The sequence below is a fragment of the Mesocricetus auratus genome, unplaced genomic scaffold, assembly GCF_017639785.1.
Source record: "Mesocricetus auratus isolate SY011 unplaced genomic scaffold, BCM_Maur_2.0 Super-Scaffold_100028, whole genome shotgun sequence".
Taxonomy (NCBI): Eukaryota; Metazoa; Chordata; class Mammalia; order Rodentia; family Cricetidae; genus Mesocricetus; species Mesocricetus auratus.
In genome coordinates this window covers 11772621-11795359 of record NW_024429209.1, presented here as the reverse complement: position 1 = coordinate 11795359, position 22739 = coordinate 11772621, and the positions used below count along the sequence as shown (strand labels likewise).

The 22739-nt window shown below is 49.0% G+C and overlaps 2 protein-coding genes and 1 long non-coding RNA gene across 4 annotated transcripts; 2 read left to right on the top strand and 1 right to left on the bottom strand.

Moving 5' to 3' along the window:
- Window positions 1-1116: 1116 nt before the first annotated feature.
- Window positions 1117-4126, bottom strand: LOC121134455. Its single transcript, XR_005871539.1, has 3 exons — window positions 3997-4126; window positions 2143-2207; window positions 1117-1266 (listed from the first exon to the last, which is right to left on the bottom strand). It is a non-coding gene; the product is annotated as an uncharacterized LOC121134455 (long non-coding RNA).
- Window positions 1265-6947, top strand: LOC101830386 (osteoclast stimulatory transmembrane protein). The gene is given in 6 exon segments (XM_021235872.2): window positions 1265-1703; window positions 3545-3797; window positions 3799-4545; window positions 5930-6288; window positions 6290-6370; window positions 6372-6947. Coding segments are annotated over 6 exon segments (1560 nt in total). The 5' UTR covers window positions 1265-1659; the 3' UTR covers window positions 6448-6947.
- Window positions 6948-11428: 4481 nt separating this feature from the next.
- On the top strand, window positions 11429-22430 carry Znf334 (zinc finger protein 334). 2 transcript variants are annotated; one of them, XM_040732931.1, is made up of 5 exons: window positions 11429-11708; window positions 12498-12738; window positions 18456-18582; window positions 18861-18974; window positions 19802-22430. In XM_040732931.1, exons 2-5 carry the CDS (start codon window positions 12724-12726, stop codon window positions 21613-21615), a joined length of 2070 nt encoding a protein of 689 aa, XP_040588865.1. In that variant the 5' UTR covers window positions 11429-11708; window positions 12498-12723; the 3' UTR covers window positions 21616-22430. The 2 variants fall into 2 exon arrangements, with proteins under 2 accessions (XP_040588865.1, XP_005085027.1); XM_005084970.4 differs by having other exon boundaries at window positions 19799-22430.
- The last annotated feature ends 309 nt before the right edge of the window (window positions 22431-22739 follow it).

Genomic DNA, 22739 nt, shown 5'->3' with positions numbered 1-22739 from the left:
CTTCCCCAAATAGCCGCTGTTCCCTCACTAACCAGCTACAGAGCTGGGCAAAGACTGGCAAGGGTTTATGGGATACAGTGGGAAACCCTGATGAGACCCAAGCTGGGGGGTGGGATGGGGTGGGGAGAAGGGAGAACATCTGGCCTGAGCAGTCAGGTCTGAGCAGCCTAGATCCCACTCAGGCAGGACTAGAGCCCAGAGGGAAGGGTTTATGGCATGGACATTTACGTCCTGCCTGCTGAATACTTGTGTGTATTTCCAAACCCATGGAATAGGTGCTTTCTTCTTATACAGCAGAGGACGCTGTACGAGAACTTCGGAGAGGAACGGCGTCTAGCTCAAGCTCACACAGCACAGTAACGTGAAAGCCTGCACTTGCATTTAGATCTGCTACCTCTTCAAAGAGGCCAGCTAAAGCGCTCCCTGCAGCCCCCTAGACAGCAGAAGACCCAATCCTCCTGTAAGATTGGCCAGCAAAATAAAATAGTGTCACTGTGTGTGTGTGTCTGTGTGTCTGTGTGTCTGCTCCCTCTCTCCTTCTTCCTGCCTTCCCCGTTTCCTATTACCTTCTTTGCTGTCTTTAAAACCTTGGTCATTTTGCACCAAAGTGTGAGTGTCCCATTGGGATACCTGGTACCTAGGCAGCATGATGTGAACTCTGGGAGAGTAGCAGCCCCATGAGACCTGAGGATTGGCTGCTGCTTCTGGGCTCTACTGTGTGTCAGGGTTTTCCAAAGAGGCAAGGGGTGGGGTGGGGGTGGGGTACCTGTGAAGGCTCCTGGCTTCCTGGTGGGGCTCACTGCCCTCTGAGGGTCTGGTTGCAGGTGTCTCCCTCAATGAATGTCCTATGTGAAGTCACTTCCCCTTATCACGCCTTAGCCCATGGTCCAGCAGGATGTCCTTATAAGGGAAAGCAGCTGGCTGTCAACTGTGTCCTTTTCGAGGGGGAGGGGCATCCCATGAAGGAGGAGGCCTCTTGGGGACAGAGTCCTGATGTAGACAGTGATGGGGACTGATGCCGGGGAGAAGTCTCTGCATGCTAGGTGGGGATGGGCTTCTCGAATCGTCTTCAGGGCAATCACCACAGGGACATGTGCAGCTACTGAGCACCCACTGTTTTCAATGCAGGCTACTTTTATTATTGTCTATGCCTGGTTGTACATGGTGGCTAAGAAAAGCACAGTGTGGTCTCAGCCGGGGTCCCTGTGGGTCTTCTGTGAGTTTTCATCCCCAGAGTCAGGGCTTGGATTCCTCTGGGGAGCTTAACTGTGGGAGAAGGGACGGATAAGCAGGGTGGAATTCTTAGTCTAGTGTTAACTGTTAATGATCTGCATGGTTTCTCTGAACCTCAGTTTCTTCTTCTGTGAAATGGGCTAATTCTACCTTCCTGCCCTCAGGATCACAGGCAATGCTTGGAAACTATATCTCCGCCTACCCTTCTCCTCCCACCCCTGGCTGCCCCTGACTGTCTTTCAGGAGAGGATGAGGCAGCTGGCCCAGCCCCCAAGAGGTGGGCCTCTGACAGGAGCAGGATGAGGCGCCCTGGAGGGTTTGATTAAATGGAAGAAAGCAGAAGCTGCAGGACTCTCCGGTCCCCACACTTCCTCTCCACCTGCCGTGGCTGCCACAGCAGCTGCCTGAACACAGCTCTCAAAGACCATGAGGGGCAACAGAGGAGCCATGGAACACCTCATCAGATTGGGGTAGGTTTGGGGGCTGGGACAAGGGGCACAGGCAAGAAAAGTCAGTAACCCCTTGAAACGGGCGTGAACTCCAGTCTCAAGTCTTCCCCTTGCCGGCTGTGGCCGCCAGTGAATCCTCACCTTTCCAGCTTCAGTTTCCTCCCGGTAGAGTGGAAATAATAGCAATGGCTGTAAGGCTGTGTGGGAACAGAATGAGGGGCGTGTGCAGAGGGTGCGGTTCAGAGCGAGAGCTATGTCACCCCCTGCCGCTGAGAATATCCGGCTGACTGTGCGCCCGACGGGGCTTCCAGGTCTTATGGTCCTTGATATTATTTCAGTTCCCTGTTCCAAAACTAATCATGCTGTGTGAAGAGTAGTGCATAGTCCCATCCCTCACTGTCCTCGGGGGGCTAGGAAGGGGGTACAGGTGTCGAAGACTGTGTGCAGCAGTGACAAGCACCTGTAGGGGGCGCACATCCCGCATGCAGCCCTGGAGACCGGGGATGTCCAGCTCCATCCAGTCATCTGCAGCAAAGAGAGCAGTGATGAGCCAGGTGTCCATGCTTCATAACTGACCCCTGACCCCAGCTGTGGTGTAGCCTCCCTCCTGCTGTCACTAGTGCGAGCCCCTAGGAGGTCAGAGTCCGTCTGCTTCCCTTCAACGCCGAGCTCGCAGCAATTGCTGAATAGACATTCGCTGAGGGCTGGAGAGACAGCTCACTCAGTAAAGTGCCTGCTGCACGAGCTCGAGGACCTGATTTCAATGCCCAGAACTCCCGTGGAGAAGCCAGGCGTGAGAGAATGCACCTGCAATCCCAGCGCCGGGGAGGGGGAGACAGCTCCCTGGGGCTTGCGGGCCAGCCGGTCTCGGTAGGTAAATTGGTGAGCAGTGGGCCAGTGAGAGACCCTGCCTCAGAAAACATGTGATGCAGGCCTTTGAGACATCTCAGTCAGGAAAGCACCTGATACCAGGCCAGGAGACCTAAGTTCAATCATTAAAGCCCACGTGATGGAGGGGGAGAAGCAGACCACCAAGTAAGTCATCCTGTGACTCTTGCAAGTTATACTCTGACTTCTACGCCCCCCCACACACGTGCATGCACTCATGTGCACACAGACACACACATGGAGGCATGCGAGCACCCACACCCCCCCACGGGCACACATGCCCCCAAGCACACCCCTGCATGCACACACACACACACTCACACACACACAGAGGCGTGCAAGCAAGCACACACAAAATTAAAATGTAATTAAAAACTGAGGTGGAGAATTGTGATGCTGACATGCAGGCACGAATGTATAAAACACAATAAATAAAAAAGAGACAAATGTTAGGTCAATGACTAATATAAGGCTGGTTGAAGAGAAAATGTCCCCGAGAGGCTGGCTGGGCCATCTCCCTGTCTGTAAATGATGGAGGGGACACGGAGATCTGTAAAGAATATGAATGGAACCAACAGTGAGCCACACAGACAGTGGGGAGAAATCAGCTCTCCTCCTTCTCTCCTCTTGCTACATTCCCTCTTTCAGCCACGCTCATTCTCCCTCCACAGTTTACCTGCTGCTCTCAGAGTCCGCAATTGTGGCCTCAGTCCAGACACCCAGCCCCACATCCTAAAGCACTGCAGACAGCAGGCTGTTGACTGACAACTCTGTAGAGACTTCCTGGGAAGGCTCTGATTGGTTCAGTTTGTGTTACACCCCCCCCACCCGCCCATGAATGGAATACCTCTGATTGATCTGTCTGGATAGTGTGCCTGTCCCTGTGACTATAAGAGTGGAGTCTACTAGCAGGCTACCAGCAGAGGACACCCTCACCCCCCTAACGCAGGGCTCTCCTATTTCCTTGTGTCCAGGTCGAAGTTCTGGCGCTTGGGGATCTGCAAGGCACTTGTCCCCCTGCAGACTGCCTGGAATGCCTTCTCCCGACCTGTCCCAGCCAGCTGTAGTGAACTATTGTCACAGCTGCTCCTGTGTGCTTCCCTGGCCGGTGTCATTGCGGTCCTGGTTCATCACTGGCTGGTCTCTTCACAGCTTTATCCTCAGGGGCCCCCTGCCCTGGTGACCACTGTCTGTGGTCTCCTGGTCTTCCTGAGCCTGGGCCTGATACCCCCCCAGCCGCTGCCTATTTGCACTCAGTGTGCCTACCCTGGGCTCTGAGCAAGGCCGCAGGTTGCTACTGTCCTACAGCGTAGCCAGCCTGGCTGTGGCCGTGGTACCAAACGTCATAGCCAATGTGGGTGCAGTTGGGCGAGTGCTGAGTTGTGTTACTGAGGGCTCACTGGAGAGTCTGCTTAACACCACTTACCAGCTGCGCCTGGCATCCCAGGCACTGGGCCCAGCCAGGCAGGCAGGCAGCAGGAGCCTGGCATTTGAGACAGAGGGCAATGGTTCAGCCTTCCGTCTTCACGCGCGCGTGGTCACTCAGCAGATCCTGGAGGACTTCTCTGGCCTGGAGTTCCTGGCTTGGGCAGTACTGGGGGCTCAGCGGGTGGTCACCGGGCTGTTTATGCTGGGCCTCCTGGGTGAGTCTGCCTGGTACCTTCACCGCTACCTCACTGACCTGCGCTTCGACAATATCTACGCCACTCGGCAGCTGGTTCAGCAGCTGGTCCAGGCTGGTGCCTCACATCTGCTGGCTTCTCCACCCCGCTGGCTGCTCCAGGCAGCCCAGCCAAAGCTGTCGCACGAAGAGTTGCTGAGCTGTCTCCTAAGGCTGGGGCTGCTGGCACTGCTCCTAGCCGCTACAGCTGTGACAGTGGCCACAGACTATGGGGCCTTCCTCCTGGCACAGGCAGCTGTGGCCTGGGCTCAGAAGTTGCCCACTGTCCCCATCACACTCACGGTCAAGTATGATGTAAGTGCAGGGAGGGGTGCTCTTGGAATTATTCAGGCGGGAGGGGTCTGTTCAGGGCTGGGCTTTCGTCCATCAGCTTGCCTGAGTCATCATCCTTGGACACGCCTAAGAGTCATAGGCAGATGATGTGGAGGCATGGGAGAACGAGAAAGCGGAGAAACGGAATACAGGAAGGGGCCAGGGCGACGCTCAGCCCCCAGCCACCCCCAGTGACTGCTTCCTCCAGCCGGGCCCAACCTCCTACTTTTTCACTTCCTTCCAACAAGGCCTTTGTGTGTAGACCCATCAACGAATCGAATCATTGATTAGCACGGAGCCCCCATGAGCTCATCCCCCCTGAAAACACCCAGACACACCCAGAGTATGCATTGCTGATGTCCTGGGTGTTCCTCAATCCCACCAAGCTGACGAGACCGTCACAACACCAAAGCGCTGGTTATTGATTGGTGGAGCTGGTTTTGCTTTTTTTAAAGACAGGGTTTCGCTATGTAGTCTTGAGTGACCTGGAACTGGGTAACGCAGACCAGGCTGGCCTTGGAATCATATGGATCCACCTGCCTCTGCCTCCCGAGTGCTGATATCAAAGGCGTGCGCCACCTTTCCTGGTACATCCAGTGACTGGGTGGAACCCAGGGCTTCCTGCATGCTAGGCAGTCACTCTACCCCTGGGCGGTTGATACACCCCCAGTTTTAATTAGTTTTCCCTAAAATATTTTTGTAGCATGAATTCTAATTGGTCTTAATAATAAAAACTCAGTGTCAGCTATCAGGGGTGAAAGCTGAAGGATCAGAGAAGCAGAGCGGCCAGCCACTAGAGTTCTTACCTCTACCACTGCTCAGACCAAAGGGGCCGTCCTGTCCTCAGACTGCCTCCTCAGACTGCTTGCTGCCTCAGACTGCACTGAGCTCCGGTCCCCCCCCCCCCCCCCCGCCTTATATTCCTCTATTCCTCCAGCCGTATCACTCCTGTCTGCACCTCCCAAGTATTGGGATTAAAGGCGTATGATCTCAAGTGCTAGGATCACCTTTGTGCGAGCTGTTTCTCTTTTAGATTGGATCAGTTTCTTGCAGACCAGGATGATCTGTCTGTCTCCCGAGTGCTGGGATTAAAGACATGCACCACCACTGCCTGGCCTCTATGGCTAACTAGTGTGGCTAGCTTTGCACTCTGATCTTCAGGCAAGCTTTATTTGTTAGATCATAAACAAAGTATCAACACATATTTGCTCAAAGGCAGTAAGAATAACAGGGTAACATTTGTATGGGTGTGGCTTTGCTGGCTCCTAAGTCACAGTAGCCCCTCCCCTCGACCCATTCTGTAGGTGGCAGGGATAGGGAATGACCTGATGGCACCTCTGACTCAATCCTCTTCTCTGTTTTGAAGGCCTCATATACGCTACTAGGCTTCATCCTCTTCGTCCTCAACCAGCCTCCGGTGGAGAGCGTGTTTGCCTCGGCACAGCACTCCTTCCAGTGGGAGCTGTACTCCATGCCCCACGACTGTCACCTGCCTCAGGTTCAGCCGCCCCAAGTCACTGCGGCACTGACCGCGGGCGCCCTGCAGCTGCTGGCGGGTGCCACCTTAGTGTTGCAGGCCTATGCTCGGCGCTTGCGGCACGCCATCGCTGCCTCCTTCTTCCCAGCCCAGGAAGCCAGGAGGGTTAGCCATTTGCAGGGCCGGCTGCAGAGGAGACATGACCGGAGTAACCGCCTGGACAGACAGGCCTGCACCATGGGCACCTGGGAGCCCAGGGAGCCCGGGCAGGGGACAAGAGCTCCGGAATCACAGGGACCTCAGTCGCTTGGCTCCTCTTTGTCCTTCGTGTGACTTTGGGTAGGCCATTGCACATCTTAGAGCCTCGGCTTCCGTATCTGCATAACGATCGTCCATGGCAACTGTGATCTGCTTTTCACGCGGGATGTGCGCGAATCACGGCAAGTGGAAGGCGAGGGAGAGTAGAGAAGGCGTGGGTGCAGCAAACAGGCTTCGAAGTTTGGGAGGACCAGGGCAGCTCAGTTCCTTCCCGTTAAATGGAGAGTGCCCTGGTAACATCACGCGGAGATTCTGCCTGTGGACTGGCCTCAGCGCTCCTCTGACTTAGAAGTCTCCGAATCCTCAGAATTTACTGTAATCAGAAAGTTTTTGTTTATAAGTGAATATATTTATTACATATAAAAGTAAACAGTTTTACTGTTTCCTGTTCCTTTGGAGCCATTTAGACTCGTCAGGGTTAGTAAATAAGCATACAAGATACTCTGCCCAGTTTTGAAAGTCAGAGAAGGGGCACATTTGTTTAGTATCTGGTCACCCTTGGCTATGAACTTGGCCTCTGGTTGTCCATGTGTGGCCAGTGAGTTCCCCATAGTAAATAATAACAATAATAACAAAATGACAAATTCAAGTTTTTGTTGACTTTTGGGATGGGAGAGTCAGTTAACAGTCCATTCAGTAAAAGAGGATCAAATGTTCTGAAGACTGAATAAAGGAGTTGGCTCTGTGGAGGGTGTGTGTGAGAGAAAAGCAGAATGGGAAACGTAAGGGTTGCTAGCCCCAAAGCCTGTGTGACCGTTGTGAAACACGAGGCTCACATTAATTTTCACAGCATCAGTACCACAAATACACGGGTGATGAACCACATCGCTGCTACTGTGGCTACAACAGGTTCTTTAGCATCTGCAGTGGTCTGAGTGAGAATGGCCCCATAGGCTCATATATCTGAGTGTGAATGCCCCATAGGCTCATGTATCTGAGTGAGGATGGCCCCATAGGCTCATGTATCTGAGTGAGGATGGCCCCATAGGCTCATGTATCTGAGTGAGGATGGCCCCATAGGCTCATATATCTGAGTGAGAGTGGCCCCATAGGCTCATATATCTGAGTGAGGATGGCCCCATAGGCTCATATATCTGAGTGAGAGTGGCCCCCATAGGCTCATATATTGAATGTTTGGTCCTCAGTTGGTGGAACTGTTTGGGAAGGATTAGGAGGCGTGGTCTTGTTGAAGGATGTTGCTGGGCGTGGGCTTGGAGGTATCAAAAGCCTCACACCCTTCCCGGTTAGCTTTCTCTGCTCCATGCTTGTGTCTCAAGATGTGAGCTCTCAGCTCCAGCACCAGCACCATGCCTGCCTGCTGCCATGCTCCCTGTCACGATGGTCATGAACCCTAACCCTTTGGAACTTTAAGCCCCAAGGGAATATTTTTCTTCTGTGAATTGCCTCGGTGGAAGTGTTTTGTCACAACAGTAGGAAAGTAACTAAGATGGCATCATTTCTCTTCTTTCTTTTTTCCTTGTTTATTTTGTTTGGAGATAGGGTCTCATGTAGCCAGGCTGTTGTAATTTAAGAAAAGCAGCGCAAGAGAGAAAGACACCATGTGACCGGATTCAAGCAGAGGGTTTTTTTTTTTTATTACAGGAAGGCATCATAAAAAGGGGAGGAGGAGACCAGCCTCTGGGGACAAGAGAAGCAGGAGAGAGGAAAGAGGAACAGAGAGGGAGAGAAAGAAAGGGAGAGGGATGGGAGGTGGGCAGGGCCCTTTTAAAGGAGAACACAGTGAACATGCACAGGCGGTGCTCTTAGTGGCTGCAGCTGAGGGTGTATCCTGTCGGGACCCCAAGGGCAGGCCAGTACAGATGCCTGAATACCGACACAGGCTGTCCTCAAACTCACTAAGTAGGCAAGGATAGCCTTAAACTTCTATCTCCCAAGTGCTAGAATTACAGCTAGCCTGGAACACACAGCAGAAAAGGGGGAGAGCCAGCCTCAGTTGAGGGGAGGGTGAAAACCGACACCAGAGGCTGTCCTCTGACCTCTACCTGAGTGCTGCACCCTGCATGTTCCCAGGGGTGCACATAGGATCATGCCCGAGCATGCACACACACATACAAACACAAACTATGCAGACACAGGGAAAAGAAAAGGAAGGAGGTAAGGAAAAAAGCAACGTTTAGATATTTTTCTTTCAGGTATAAAACCAAATCATTATATTTAGTATGATTTCTCTGAATTAAGTACATCCAGTAGTATTAAAAACAAAAAGTGAATAAGTTCAGGCTAGACAAACAGACTTGTGTTTCCAGTCTGAGTTCCACAGGACAACTGAGCTGGGAAAGAGAGCGATTAATGGTGTCTTTCACACACACACACACACACACACACACACACGCCCTCCTGAACTCACAGTAGCTGTGGTTGCCTACACAAAATAAAACTATCAATATTCTGGATTGGATTGAGGAGGGACACACAAGGCCTCGCTCCTAGCTGAGGAGCTATTAGCAGTCGATGGCTACTGGGGGATCCTTTTTCTTCAGAGTCTAGGAAGGTTGCCCATACTCCAATGAATGGCCCCACACCGTGCACTTATTGGCAGTACTAATTGAATTTGTAATGCAGCCCAAAGAATAAATCAAAATATTATAATAAATAAATGAATTAATGTAATTGAGCAGGGTTGGGCACAGAACGGGTCACCAGGGTGTTGATGGGGTGAGTTAGTGAGTGTACAGTGAATGGAGACTAGCCTTTGCCCTAACACAGAGCTGTCTCAGAGGTTTAGCTCCCATCTTAGCGAGTCTGAAGTGTGGAAGGACTCACAGGGGCCCCTTGTTTGCTGGCAACAGAAAGTTTCTCTGGGTGTTAGGAAGGCCCAGGACCAGCAGAGCCCTGGAGACCCGTGTAGCAGGGATCACGGGCAATCTTTACAGTATCCGTGTCAGGATGAATCAGTCTCCCATCCTGCTTACGGTTTAAGTGCAGACTCATGGCACGCTTGGTTTAGGTCACACGCCCCCACCTTGGCCAGGAAAAAGATGGGCCGTCATTTTGTGGATGATCTTGATAGTTTCACCGGTTGGGTAAAGCTCTGTCTAGTGGGTTCTTCTCATACGATGGAAATCGGTGTGTCCTTGGGTGCTGTGCCTGGGAGAGCACATATATGGCGTCCTTGAGTAAAGGTTGGGGTAGTCCCCCAATGAAAAGTGTCATCAGAACAAGGTGCCAGTTTCATGAGGCTTGGACAAAACAAGAGTCCCCACAAATTACTTGACTCACATTAACGGCAGATGGTTACATTGTCTGGAGTATCAGGAGGAGGAACTTCCTCGGCGCTCCTGTCACTAGGTCTTCTTGACTAAGACCGCCTCAGCTACTGAAACTTCACACAGAGAGGCCTTCCTAATGAAGTTCATCAGGAACCTCCGAGGAAAAGTTGGCTGGGGAGACTTCTGTGCCATCTAGTGGCCACTACGGGAAACTGCATCGCTCCATCATTGTGTTCCGTTCCTAATGGACATCGATGATCTTAAATTCAAGGTGAGCCCAGGCTACATAGTGAAACTCTGCCTCAAAATCAGAACAAAACATTTTGGGAATGTTGCCACACATTTTATACACAAGTTTAATTATTTCTTTAAGATTTTCCGGAATTGTTAGAATAAAGGGCATATGTTCTCCAATTTGGGTGCAGAGTGTGTCCTGGAAATGTGGCAGGAATGACAACCCTAATCAACCTGACAAGGAACATTTTTCCAATTCCATGACCAAATTGATTTCTTTTTGTCCTTACTGAGCTAGCCTGCCAAAAAAAGTACATAATTTTCTAAGTATTTTCCACTTCTTTGACCTATAGTGTGATTGGCCATTACTTCATATATATACATATGTATGTATATATATATATCCACACACATAATATGGCTAACTTCTAATTCATTTCCAAATCTTCTAATTAATTTTCTTGTTCATTCCTTACTCCCCCTTTCAAAAATAATTAAAATGCTAATTTCAAATGGTTTCTAAAAGCACTATTAGTAAACTGAGGAGGCTGAAGTCATGGCAAGGATGCCTGAGAGGTGAGGCATGGCTGGGTCCTGGGAAAGATTCACCTGTTTCTCCACATTGCTTCCCTGCTCTGTTTTTTCTTTATTTCTGCTTGATTTCTGGCAACTAGGTAACTAAAGTCTTGCCCAGGCTCTAGGAACATTGTAGATAAACCTGACTGCCAGCACGTCACAGGTTGGTTTTCTGAAACCTGCGGTGTCCCTTCTGATGCCCCTTTGTTTAAAATCACAACACAGCCACATTCAATCGCTGGAAGTCTGGCTCTTCACCTCAGTGCTGATAGTAATGACAACAGAAAACTGTGTCAGAAACCTGCAGTGAGTAAACATATTACACAGCATTACTCTTTTAATATGTACACGTGAATACAATGTGTCCCATGGACGAAGGGCTAGTTTCTATATTTCTTGCATTATATATAATTGGTGCTGTTAAACTATATTGTTAAGGGAGAGATGGCTCATTGTTTAAGAGCACTGGTTGCCCTTGCAGAAGACCTGGGTTCAATTCCCAGCATCTACATGGTACTCTGTTCTGGCCTCCTCAAACACCAGTTATGACACACAAATGATGGAGAGACATACATGCAGACAATATTCTCATACATATAAAATAACAGGAAAAGTATACTTTATTTTGTCATTAGTTATTGTTATTTCCCCTTCTGTAAAACTGGAAGAAGAGTGTGCACCTGTCGATAAACTCAGACGGCTGGGAGTAACCAGTATGACTATTATTTTCTTTTTAAGATATTTAGAGACTATCAGATTCATCTTTGTTGTGTTTTCTGTAATTTTGGGACGCTTGCCATTATTTTCGCATTCTGAGAGGACCCTTCAGTCATTGTTTTCTTAATACACTGTTGGGATTTCTTTGCAGGTCTGTAATTTTTCTTTCTCACACTCCTTTTGTACTGATGGTTAACCCATTGATTAAACCCAAGAGCCTCAGAGGAAATGGGCTGGGCAGAGGCCGCAGCACCTTGTGGGAAATGTAGTCCCGGACAGACTGCAGCACCTTTTGGAGAACCGTGGGAACCACTGCACCGAGGCTCTGCGCTTGCGCCATCTCCGATGGATACGCTTCCGGATCTCTGAATTCTTCTAGGCTAGGCTCCCGCTGGTCCTAGGCACAACTGTTCCTCGGGACCTTTTAGGAACAATAAGAGAAGCGAGGATTCCCGGGAGCCAGAGAAGACCGAGTAGCGAGCTCGGGGCAGGATCGGAGGGGCCGGGGCCAGCGGAGGCTCGCAGGTGTCCAGGCGAAGCCGCTGGGCGTCAGGGGGCTGCAGGCCTCGGGGCGGGCATCCTGGGAAGGAGAGGTGTGTGCATGCAAAAATCCTGCGATGCCCTTGAACCGCTAAACCTTGGGGCTGCTTACGGGAGGAACTAGGATTGAGGGAATGAGCAGGTCCAGATTGGGCAGAATGGCGCTTCATTGGAGGGTCTGTCATTTGGAGGGAAGGGATGACAGCCATGGCTGAGGAAAAGGTCTCCATCGCTTCGGACAAGAGTCTCGTCTGAGTTGCTAAAACTACGTCCATCACCACCCTGGGGGCTATTGACTTCCATCATCTCGAATGGCACAGTGTACCCACAGAGAAGGTTTTTGAAGTATTTAAACTTACCTTTTCAAATGACCAAGGCAACTATTTTAACCATTTAGGCAGTTTGCTGGTGACAGAGCCAAGACTTTAATCCTGGTCTGTTGATTACCAGGTCAGACTTTTCTTTGTACTCTACCACATTTAAGCAGAGGCCTCCATGAAACTGCAGTTTAGGTCAGAAGTGGGGAGCGGAGTGGCAATCATCTTAAAACCCTCACTCCTTCTGTCCGGGTTTTCTGATCTCATCTGCCGAACGCATTAGTAGAAAAATGGGTAACCCCAAAAATAAATAATCGATCAATTAATATCTTCATCTTAGATCTTTCTTGCTGGACTGCTGTTCCAGGTTTTATATATATACTAAAGTTTATTGATCTGATCTAACGTGAACTCCTAAGTGTTGTTTGTTTGTTCTGTTTTTTGTTTGTTTTGTTTTGTTTATTTTTAAGGAGGCATTAAGTCAGACAACAATTCAGTTTAACACCTTGGTTTCCATTCACACAGAAAAATTCTCCCTGGTTCATTCAGAGCTACTCGCGGGCATTCCCTCAAGCAGTTGCTTCCAGGATGAAGCAGTTGCTTCCAGGATGAAGCAGTTGCTTCCAGGATGACAGTGGTGAGAGGCCCTTTCCTTCCACGGTGTGTGTGCAAGCCGCTGTAAGAGCTGCCGGTCTGCTGGTCCCCATTCCTCCTCACCCAGCCCTTCCATCACCATTCCTGGCTCCTGAAAATGAGCAGTTCCCAGGTAAGTCGCTGCGGAAATAGCTTCCCATCTCAGACAGTGGGTTGTTGACCTAGGTTTGCACCATACACACTCAGATGAAATGATAGACACATATAAAATTCAGCACCAAGGAAAATAAGGGAATCAGATCAACACTAGAAAAGCGAACCTCAATAAACAGAAAATATTGTGGGGCAGCCCAGCACTTGAGATGCAGAGGCAAGTGGGTCTCTGAGTTCGAGGCCAGCCTGTTCTACATAGAGTTCCAAAACAGCCAAGGATACACAGAAGAAAAAAGTCTTGAAAAATAAAGAAATAAACAGAAATTACACATCCCTGTAAGTTTGTTCAAGTTGTACAAGAAAGACCCAAGTGATATGAAGTAGGCTGTTGCCATGGTTTTTGATCATTTATTTATAAACATGTTCTTAGACAATCTTTGAGCAGATGATGCCAAGTCAGTTTTACCAACAACAGCTGTGGGTTTCCTGTGATTTACACCTTGGAAAAGCCTACTAATTACAGATGTTTCTAATATGTTATCAGGGGCATAGACAGCCTTCTGATTACTCTCCTTGGTGTAGTATAAAACTTAGAATAAGTGGGTTGCATGTGCCTCAAATGAGGCCCTGTTACTATTTCTTTTTAGTAATTATTTTTCTTTTGTGCTTTTTTTGTGTGTGGGGATACTATAAAGCCCAGATGGGCCTCAAACTGCTAATTCTCCTTCAGCTCCTGAGTGTTTCGGCTCTGCAGATATCACAGGCACAATCTGATTGTAGATCCTATGGTAGAACTCTCTCACTTACTGTCTGATGTCAGCCCACCTCGTGTTTACTGCCTCTGTGGTGATCACAATTAGAGATCAGATCTCACGTCTTCAAACCTACTAGACATGTCCCCTCCATGCTTCGCCACACTCATTGCTGCACTTGACAGTGTGACCATCCATCCCTTCCTGACATGCCCTTCCTGACATGCCCTTCCGACCATTTCTAGACATTTCCACTCCATGCTTCACCAAACTCATTGCTGCACTTGACAGTGTGGCCATCCTTCCTGACATGCCCTTCCTGACATGCCCTTCCGACCATTTCTAGTCTTCACATGACTCTTTTACTCTCATTTAGGGTTTTACCTTGCAGCCCTTTGAGCTCTGAAATCTTCCTGCCTCTAAGAACCTCGGAGTGGGTTCTTGCTGGACTTCTCCGCGAGGGTCCCCTAAAGGCACTTAGAGTCCTGTGCAGAAAACTCATGTTGACCGTCTGTCCATTGTGCTCCTTCCTGGTTGTTCCCTGCCAGTGTGACTAATCCTCCAGTTACACAAGCTAGAAAGAAAATGAGGCCGGGCGGTGGTGGCGCATGCCTTTAATCCCAGCACTCGGGAGGCAGAGGCAGGCAGATCTCTGTGAGTTCGAGGCCGGGCTGGACTGATAGCCTCTGAAACAATACAGAGAAACCCTGTCTCGTAAAAACCAAAAAAAAAAAAAAAAAAGAAAAAAGAAAAAAAAAAGAAAAAAGAAAAGAAAAGAAAATGAGGCACAAAACCAGGCGTGACAGCTTATGCCTGAAATTCCAGTACTCCAGAAGCTAATGCAGGGGAGTCGCTATGGGCTGCAGTGTGAAGGGGGAGGGGAGAAAAAGAAAAGGATGTATGTGTTAATTCTCTTGCTCCCTATTTCGAGTCACGGGCAATGTCAAGCCTTTTTAAGGTCTCATGAGTATACTTGCCCTGCCTCAGTTTCTGTCTTCAGAATTATCACGATAGATTTCTCGGTGGCCTGCCCACCTCTTTCTCAAGTGCGCTGTTTGCTCTTGTAGGCTAGCAGTGCCCATCTAATGTCTCTGCACCAGGGCTGTGGCAGCAGGTCCACACTACGTACAGGATAAAAGTTCAGTGTCCTTCGCTCGACTTAACAAGACCAGTTACTTCCTGGCCATTTTCTACTCTTCTTTGGTCCCTACCACGCCTTGTGTCAGTCATGTTATGTACCACGCACTGTCTACCGATCATATTGTTCTGTATCAAGCACTGTACCATATGCTGAACCTCTAGTTTGGCAAAAGCTAACACCTCTGCCCTTGTGAAGCTCAGACTGGTGGAGGAGTGAGTGGCTTTCCCGTGACTGACACCTAGGCAAGGCTCAGGTGATTATAAACAGCTTTGCCGCTGGCGTGACCAGGACATTAGAAAGTCACATAAGACTTGGGGTGCCTCCACACATTGTGGGACACACCACATATCTACAATCCCTTGCCCCGTGTCCCCCTGCCAGAAGCCACGTAATATCCCACTGAACTCAGCAGCCAGTCATTTGTGCCTGGCTGTGTAGTGTGACCCCGGAAGCAGGTTTCAGCCGTGCGGAACCCCAATGCAAAAGGGTAGTTGTGATCATGCACCAGATTTTACTTTGAACCAGTTCCCTACTGTTTAGATGATTCCTTAATTCTTCAGGTGATTTGAGACCACGGGCGGAGCCGTTTCGTTGTAGAACCCATTTGTGTTCCTCCCTTCGATCCTCCAGGTGATGTGTTCAGGGAGCAGAGCATCTGTCTCCATTTCTGCATCAGTGTAGGGTCTGTCTGCACATCACCCGTGGGGCTCCCTACATGTGAGGTCATCAGCCACTCCTCTCTGTGCCTCTACCCCTGTGCCTCTACCCCTGTGCCCCTTACAGTGAGGCCATCAGCCACTCCTCCCTGTGCCCCTACCCCGTGCCCCTTACAGTGAGGCCATCAGCCACTCCTCCTGTGCCTCTACCCCTGTGCCCCTTACAGTGAGGCCATCAGCCACTCCTCTCTGTGCCCCTACCCCTGTGCCCCTTACAGTGAGGTTTCTCGTTCTCTTCTTTTTGTTTTTCCTTTGTTTTCTTCCCAGGCTGCAGAGGGTTGCTTACAGAGTTGACTTGAGTCCCTAGAATGTTCTTTGTCATTTTTCATGAGCACCATTCAATCTCTTCCACAGCGAGCATGCTCTCTTCTGCTGTGGGCTACGTGCTGCTCAGGGCAGCCGAGTCTGTCTTGGTATACAGAAGACTCACAAGTCAACTCCTCATCTGCCTCTCCCTGGCCTTTCCTTCTGACATTCTTGCAGCCATCCTCTCTGCTTGCCAACATCTTGCCTAGGTTATAATGGAAATTATAAAGTACCGTTTGTTACCAGGGGGCTTACTTTGGAGGAGAGATTCATAGAGAGTAATTAATAAGGGTAGTGAACTGCTTCTAGGAGACGGGCATGCGACCCCGAAGGAAGGGGGCCATGACGCATGTGTGCAGATGTGTGACCGATGAGGAAGAAAGGCTCAGTGACCTGCGATAACTGTGCACGAGGGGGAGCGTGTGTCAGGCCTGCTGCACAGGGAGCATGTAGGCTTCTGCAGAGCTGGGATGTTCATGTGTTACTACTGCACTTGGAAATGACTTCAGACAAACGTAAGTACAGGAAAGTAACAGAGTTCTTGTGCTCACTTTGCCTGGCTTCCTGGGCCTGTCAGTACTGAAGTGCAGTAATCAGAACCAGGAGAACTCGCCAGCCCAGTTCTGTTATTTTACAGACAGCGGTGCAGACCATGCCGTCTTCAGCTCAGGTGTCCAGGGTTAGTTACCTTTGGTTGTCATGTCTCCATGGCCTCTTGCAGTCTGGGATGGCCCTTTGTCTCTCGTGACCTCTAAGTGGCCAGTTGCCCTGTGGAACACATTCTGCCTGTTGTCCTTATTTGTAACTGTCTGTCTTATGACCTACGCTGTGTTGACTTCCTTGTCCAGCCAGGTTCTCCTCCATATCTTGTTTTATTTCACTTACCTGCTTTTTTTGGGGGGGGGGCACACTGCTGCAGTCTGAGTCAGACCGTCCATGGAAATCTGTGTAGTGAAATGCCCTTGCCCTGTCTCTCCCGCCCATCCTCCATTCCATTGTTTTCTCCCTCTGTCCTGCTCCTGAAGGTGACAAGTTCATTCCCTCCTGGTTGACCCTTTCTGTGTGTTTTACACAGCTGTTGCATCTGTGTTTTCTTTCATCTGCTCCTTTCTTACCTAACCCTACCCTGTAGAGATCATTGTGCCTGTTCCTTCCTTCACAATGCCACCTAGAACTCATGCCAAGTCGGACCAGAGACTTCCTCCTTTGCCTTCGGCTTCCATCTCCCATTGCCATTCTCACCCCTTTGAGCTCCAAAACCAAACGTCCACCAGCCAGGGTAGCTGTCTTTGCCCCTTCTCTCCACAGACACTTTGAGTCAGCATTGCGGGTTGGTGCCCGAGCTTCCTGCGCTGGTGTGTAGGGGAAGGTGTTTACTGCTGGCTTCCTAACATCGGCATTGATGTCGGCACATGCCCGGCTCTGCTCATACCGTACAACCTGCTCATAATGCCGCCAGCCTGCATGTGGTCTGTCCCTCTCGATCATCAAGTAGTGGAGTACTTTTATCTCACACCTACTGACACTCCCTGTAGAAGGGCATCCTAATTTTCTCCCTTCGATTGGCCCTTCTAGCTGTTTTTTGTTTGTTTGTATGGTGGTTTTTTGTTGGTGGTGGGTTTTTTGTTTTTGTTTTTGTTTTTGTTTTGTTTTGAGACAGGGTTTCTCTGTATTGTTTTGGAGTCTGTCCTGGAACTCACTCTGTAGACCAGGCTGGTCTGGAACTCACAGAGATCAGCCTGCCTCTGCCTCCCGAGTGCTGGGATTAAAGGCATGCACCAGCAACACATGGCCTTGATTGGCCCTTAGCTGTTGTTTCCCATGTTTTCAAGTTATGGAACAGCAAACTTCTTGGGGGGGGGGTACCAGGTAGTAACTGTTTACATTTTTGTTTGGATACAGTCTCTTTTAACTCTAGATGCAGCAGTTGATGCCTGAAGAAGTCATGAACAAACTGTGAATCACTGGTCAGATTCAGCTACTGTGGCCAACTTTGACCCATACACTACAGTGTTGCCTCTAGAATGTACATTGGGTCCTGCTGCTCTAAGTGTTTACAAACACCTCTGGATTTGCGCTGTTCACTCTAGTGGGCTACAGGGTGGAGGATAAGGAGCCCCACCCAACAGCCCCTGTACTTCTGTTCGTGTTCATGTCTTGGCCAGAAGCGTGGGAAAACAACAAACCATTAATGATGTTCACATGGTTATTGGGATTAACATGTTGGTTAACTTAGAGTTACATTATGATTTCCAAGTAAACACATGGGTCATTTGTACATGAAAGACTGTTACTGATGTGTTGCAGTGTAGCAAAAAGCTGACTGATTGTAGGACAGGGCGCCCATGTGCTCTGTCTACTCCTTAGGTTTCTTTCCTGCAGAGGTAGCTCTGACTTACCTCAGTGTATGTCTTAGTGAACACTCGGTGCCAAGACACACCTTATATGAATACTGAAATAATCATCTCACAGAAGTCTGATGGCACAAAATAGGACCATTTGTGGCCTCCTTTATCTAGTATGTATGTTCCTGCCTGAAGTGCAGTTTCTGCTTGTGTCACTTGTCATACTGGGTGCTCCTTGAGAGCATCATCCATACTGAGCGTGAGTCAGTAATCTGGGAATGTCTGGGCACAGTGTAAACTCTGCATATTTAAAAAGCTCGTTCATAAATAGTGGGCAGTTTCTATTCTTTCATCCCTCAGGAAGTATCTCCCCAAAGCTTAACAGTGGCCATAGCAGTGCCCTCCTTATGTTTGATACTCCCACAGATTTGCTGTTGCTCTGGTCTGATTATCTCAGATGAAACATGTTCTTTCAGAGATCAGTTTCCTTCAAGGATTTGGCTGTGGACTTCACCCGTGAGGAGTGGCAGTGTCTGGGCCCTGCACAGCGCCTCCTGTACAGAGACGTGATGCTGGAGACCTACAGGAACCTCATCTCACTGGGTGAGTACCGTCTCCACATGGCACCCAGAGCTAGCCTTTCTTCCGTGTCACAAGAACATGGCAAGTATCAGAAATGAATTCTCTCTCCTTGAACAGCAAGGGAGAAGATGGTGACAGTTTGCATGCACATGCGTGTGTGTGCATGTACCTGCCCTTCGCTCGTTTGTACCGGCTTCATTGAGCTCTTGTTGGGCATCTTGGTTGCTCAGTTTCCCCATCATTGAGTCCTTGAAGTTCATAGAACTTGGCCCATGTTCCATACTATTTCTCATTAACAGGGTTCCGTGTTAGCAAACCAGAAGTGATCTTAAAATTGGAGCAAGGAAAAGAGCCTTGGACAGTGGAAGAATTGCCAAGTCAGAACCATGCAGGGAAGTGTGAAGACCGAGCAGGTAAATACCAAAGAATTCAAGTCCCAGGCTGGTTAGTGGTCACAGCTGGCACCTATATGATTTTTTTCTGGAATCTTCTAGGACCTAGAGCTCTAGAAGTGATTGAGGAAACTAGCTCCTATGCTGTATATACTAAAGTGTTCTCCCCAAATAAATGTTTTCATATAAAAATGTTTGGCTGTATACATTCTATCCACAGAACCCAGGCTCCTTCTCCATACAGATTTCTTCATTCTTTCCCACTGTGCCCACCGAGGGCCTTGATTCTTCCTTGCAATCCATCCCCACTCACCCCACTCTTGCTTTCCATTCTCCATTGCATTTGTACAAATTCCAAAGTTCTCAAGTCACTGGAGAGATTTCCAGTGCCCCCCTTCCTCCTGGTGTCTTTGGAACACTGGCTTTCAGAGGCTTGCTTCACCTGGTCTCTGCCTGGTGTCTTTTCTCTTAGGTTCCCACCTGATCCTTGTCCATGTCACCCTGTCAGTCATGCTTCCAGGAAATGTTGGAGACTGTTCCATATTGGAATGTTTCTGTCAGGTTCAAAGCTCTTGTGGTCTCCAGTTTCTTTCTTCTTTGACACAGTTTAGGAGATGGTATAGGTGAATTTGCTTTTCCTCCTTCCTTCCCTTCCTCTCATCCTCTGTGTTATTGTTTGTTTGTTTTCCCTGTAAATGCATAAAGTAGGAGTTATTTACACTTGAATCTCTAACTCTGGGAAGCCAGCTCTGAAGGACTTGGCCCCTGTAAGCCTTTGTACACGCTATCATTTCAGAGGTGCACAGAGCTCACGTATTAATGTCAGTCCCGTTCCTCCCTTCCAGAAGATGACGATAACTCAGAGAAAAACAAGGGAATACAGGACAAACATTTGAAGCAATTCTTAGGCTTCGGTAACAAAACGATGCCAGAAAAAGCCACTCTGTTTGTGAAAACAGTTGCTCTTGACATCAATACTGTTTCTTCAGAAAAAATGTTCCATAAATATGACCCAGGTGAGAGTGGCTTGAAAACTAAATCAGAAGAAACTATTGCAAAGCAAAGCAAAGCAAATACAAAGGTCATTGCTGAGCCTGCCGCGTGTGAGAAGCCACTGCTCCACACGAAGCCTGACGAAAGCCATTCTGGGACAAAACGGAACAGATGTGGTGAGGTTAGGGGTGTTAGGTGTCGAGGGGAAGGTGTCACTCAAGACCAGAACATCCAGTCATTTCTTCAACCTTCTGAACATAATAAGGGTGGGAAACCCGTCCTCCAAAAGTCAGCCCACTCTGCAGGGACAGAGGAATGTGCTGACAGAAAGCGAAACGAATGTGCTGAGTGTGGGAAGACCTTTTCTAAGAGGTCCACCCTCATCGTACACCAGAGAATCCATACAGGAGAGAGACCCTACGCCTGTAGTTATTGCAGGAAAACTTTTCGTATAAAGGCAAGCCTCACTCGACACCAGCGAATCCACACTGGGGAGAGGCCTTATAAATGCAAAGAGTGTGGGAAAGCCTTCATTGACAAATCTGCCCTCATTGTGCATCAGAGAATTCATGGCGGAGAGAAATCCTATGAGTGCAGCGAATGCGGGAAGACCTTCTTTCGGAAGTCAGCCCTGGCTGAGCATTTCAGATCGCACACAGGGGAGAAGCCTTACAAATGCAAGGAGTGTGAGAATGCCTTCGGCAAGAAGTCTTACCTCATTGTACACCAAAGCACTCACAGAGGCGAGAAGCCAAATGAATGTAAGGATTGTGGGAAAACCTTTTTCTGTCTGTCAGCCCTGACAGCGCACCAGAGAATCCACACAGGGGAAAAGCCCTACGAGTGCAGCGCGTGCGAGAAAACATTCTTTTGCCAGTCGGCCCTCAACGTGCATCTGAGAAGTCACACGGGAGAGAAGCCCTACAGATGCCGCCAGTGTGGCAAGTTTCTGTGCACCAAGTCTGCTCTCGCTGCACATCAGGTCATCCACAGAGGCAAGAGGTCTTTCGGATGTAATGAATGCGGGAAGCTTTTCTACCTTAAGACCACACTCACGATACATCAGAGGACTCACGCCGCAGAGAAGGGTGATGTGCTGAGTAAGTGGGGTCAAGCACCCACTGCCAGGTCCGACTGCAGTGAACAGAAAAAAGTCGACACGAAGGAGAGTCATTACGAGTGCCCCGAGCACAAGCACACAGCCCACGAGAACTCTCGCCACTTTGCACGTAAGAGGACCATATGGGAGAGGCCTTACGAATGTCACGAGTGTGGGAGGACCTATTGCCGGAAGTCAGCGCTCCGGCACCATCAGATGACGCACACGGGAGAGAGGCCCTATGAGTGTAAGGAGTGCGGGAAAACCTTCTGCCAGAAAGTCTCCTTTATCGAGCACCAGCGAACTCACACCGGGGAGAAACCACATAAGTGCAAACAGTGTGGGAAATCTTTCCGCCATAAGTCAGCATTCACGGTGCATAAGAGAATTCACACGGGGGAGAAACCCTATTTGTGTAATGAATGCGGCAAAAGCTACCGCCGACTCTGGACTCTGACTGAACACCAGAAAATACACACGGGGGAGAAACCCTATGAATGTAACACGTGTAAGAAGACATTTCGCCATAAGTCAAACTTCCTGTTACATCAGAATACTCACAAGAAGTAAATTCCTGCAAGGCAACGGGTAATTTACATAATGCTCAGATCCTGAATCATGCATAAAGGAGTGAGACCGTGTCATTATCTATAGACTACTGGAAGATTTTCTGCTGACATCAGCCCTGTGACACCAGAGAGCTCATGTAGGCAACATACAGTTTGTTTTATGAACTTGAGACTTTCAGTGTTACTGTGAAAACATTCAGCATTTCAAACATTACACCAGGTGTGCCTGCCTCCCTTTCAAGTCCTGAAACAAATAGTAATCCCTACTTGATTACCCACAGTCAATTTACATAGTGTGTTACCAGATGAGAGGGTCTAGCCTTGATTCCATATCACTACCATTTGTTCTGTGATAACTGAATCGTTTCTGCTATGAGTTTACAGTAGTAACAGCTCAGACTACACAACCCGCACGTCTTCTGTCCCTGTTGTTGTCCAGTGACAGACCCCATCCCTTTAGCTGCAGAAGTGAGGAGGCAGACTAACCCTAACCACAGTTCCCCTTGCCCACCTGCAGTGACTCTCACATGAGAGAAAACTGGAGTTTTCTCATGAGAGGTAGCGTGTAAGTGCCCCCTGGAGCTTTCAGGTAAGCTAAGAAAACAGCCATTGCAGGTACCATAACAAGAACAACAAAAATGTAGTGAGCAGATTTGAATAGTGAAGAGGATTTGGGGGCTGTTGAAATCAAAACACTGTCTCTGCTTTAGTATTTTAAATACCTCTGTCCCCATAGTGGTTTGATATGTCATTGTTTTAAAAAAAACAAACAAACAAATAAGAATCTCGAATTTCTAATAAACATGTCTGTAAGGGTGTTATTTGGAATCTACTTATCAGCTTCTGAGAAAAGGTCTCTGTGGTGCCGAATAGCAAGAATGCGGTTCATGTGGGGTTAATGTCAAGTCCTGGTAGCCAGCCCTGTGCTCTGATGTGTTGACAAAACAAAGAAGATCCACTGGGTATCTTGTCCTAGTCCTTGGCTGTGACCAAGCTGGCAAAGTGGCATAATGCTGTCACTTGGCTGATCAGCCCCTGGAGTGGCCAGGCTGAGTTGTATCATCCAACTCAGTCTTGGCAATGAGAGTCTGTCTCTGGCCTGTCTGCTGCTCCTGGTTGTGATGT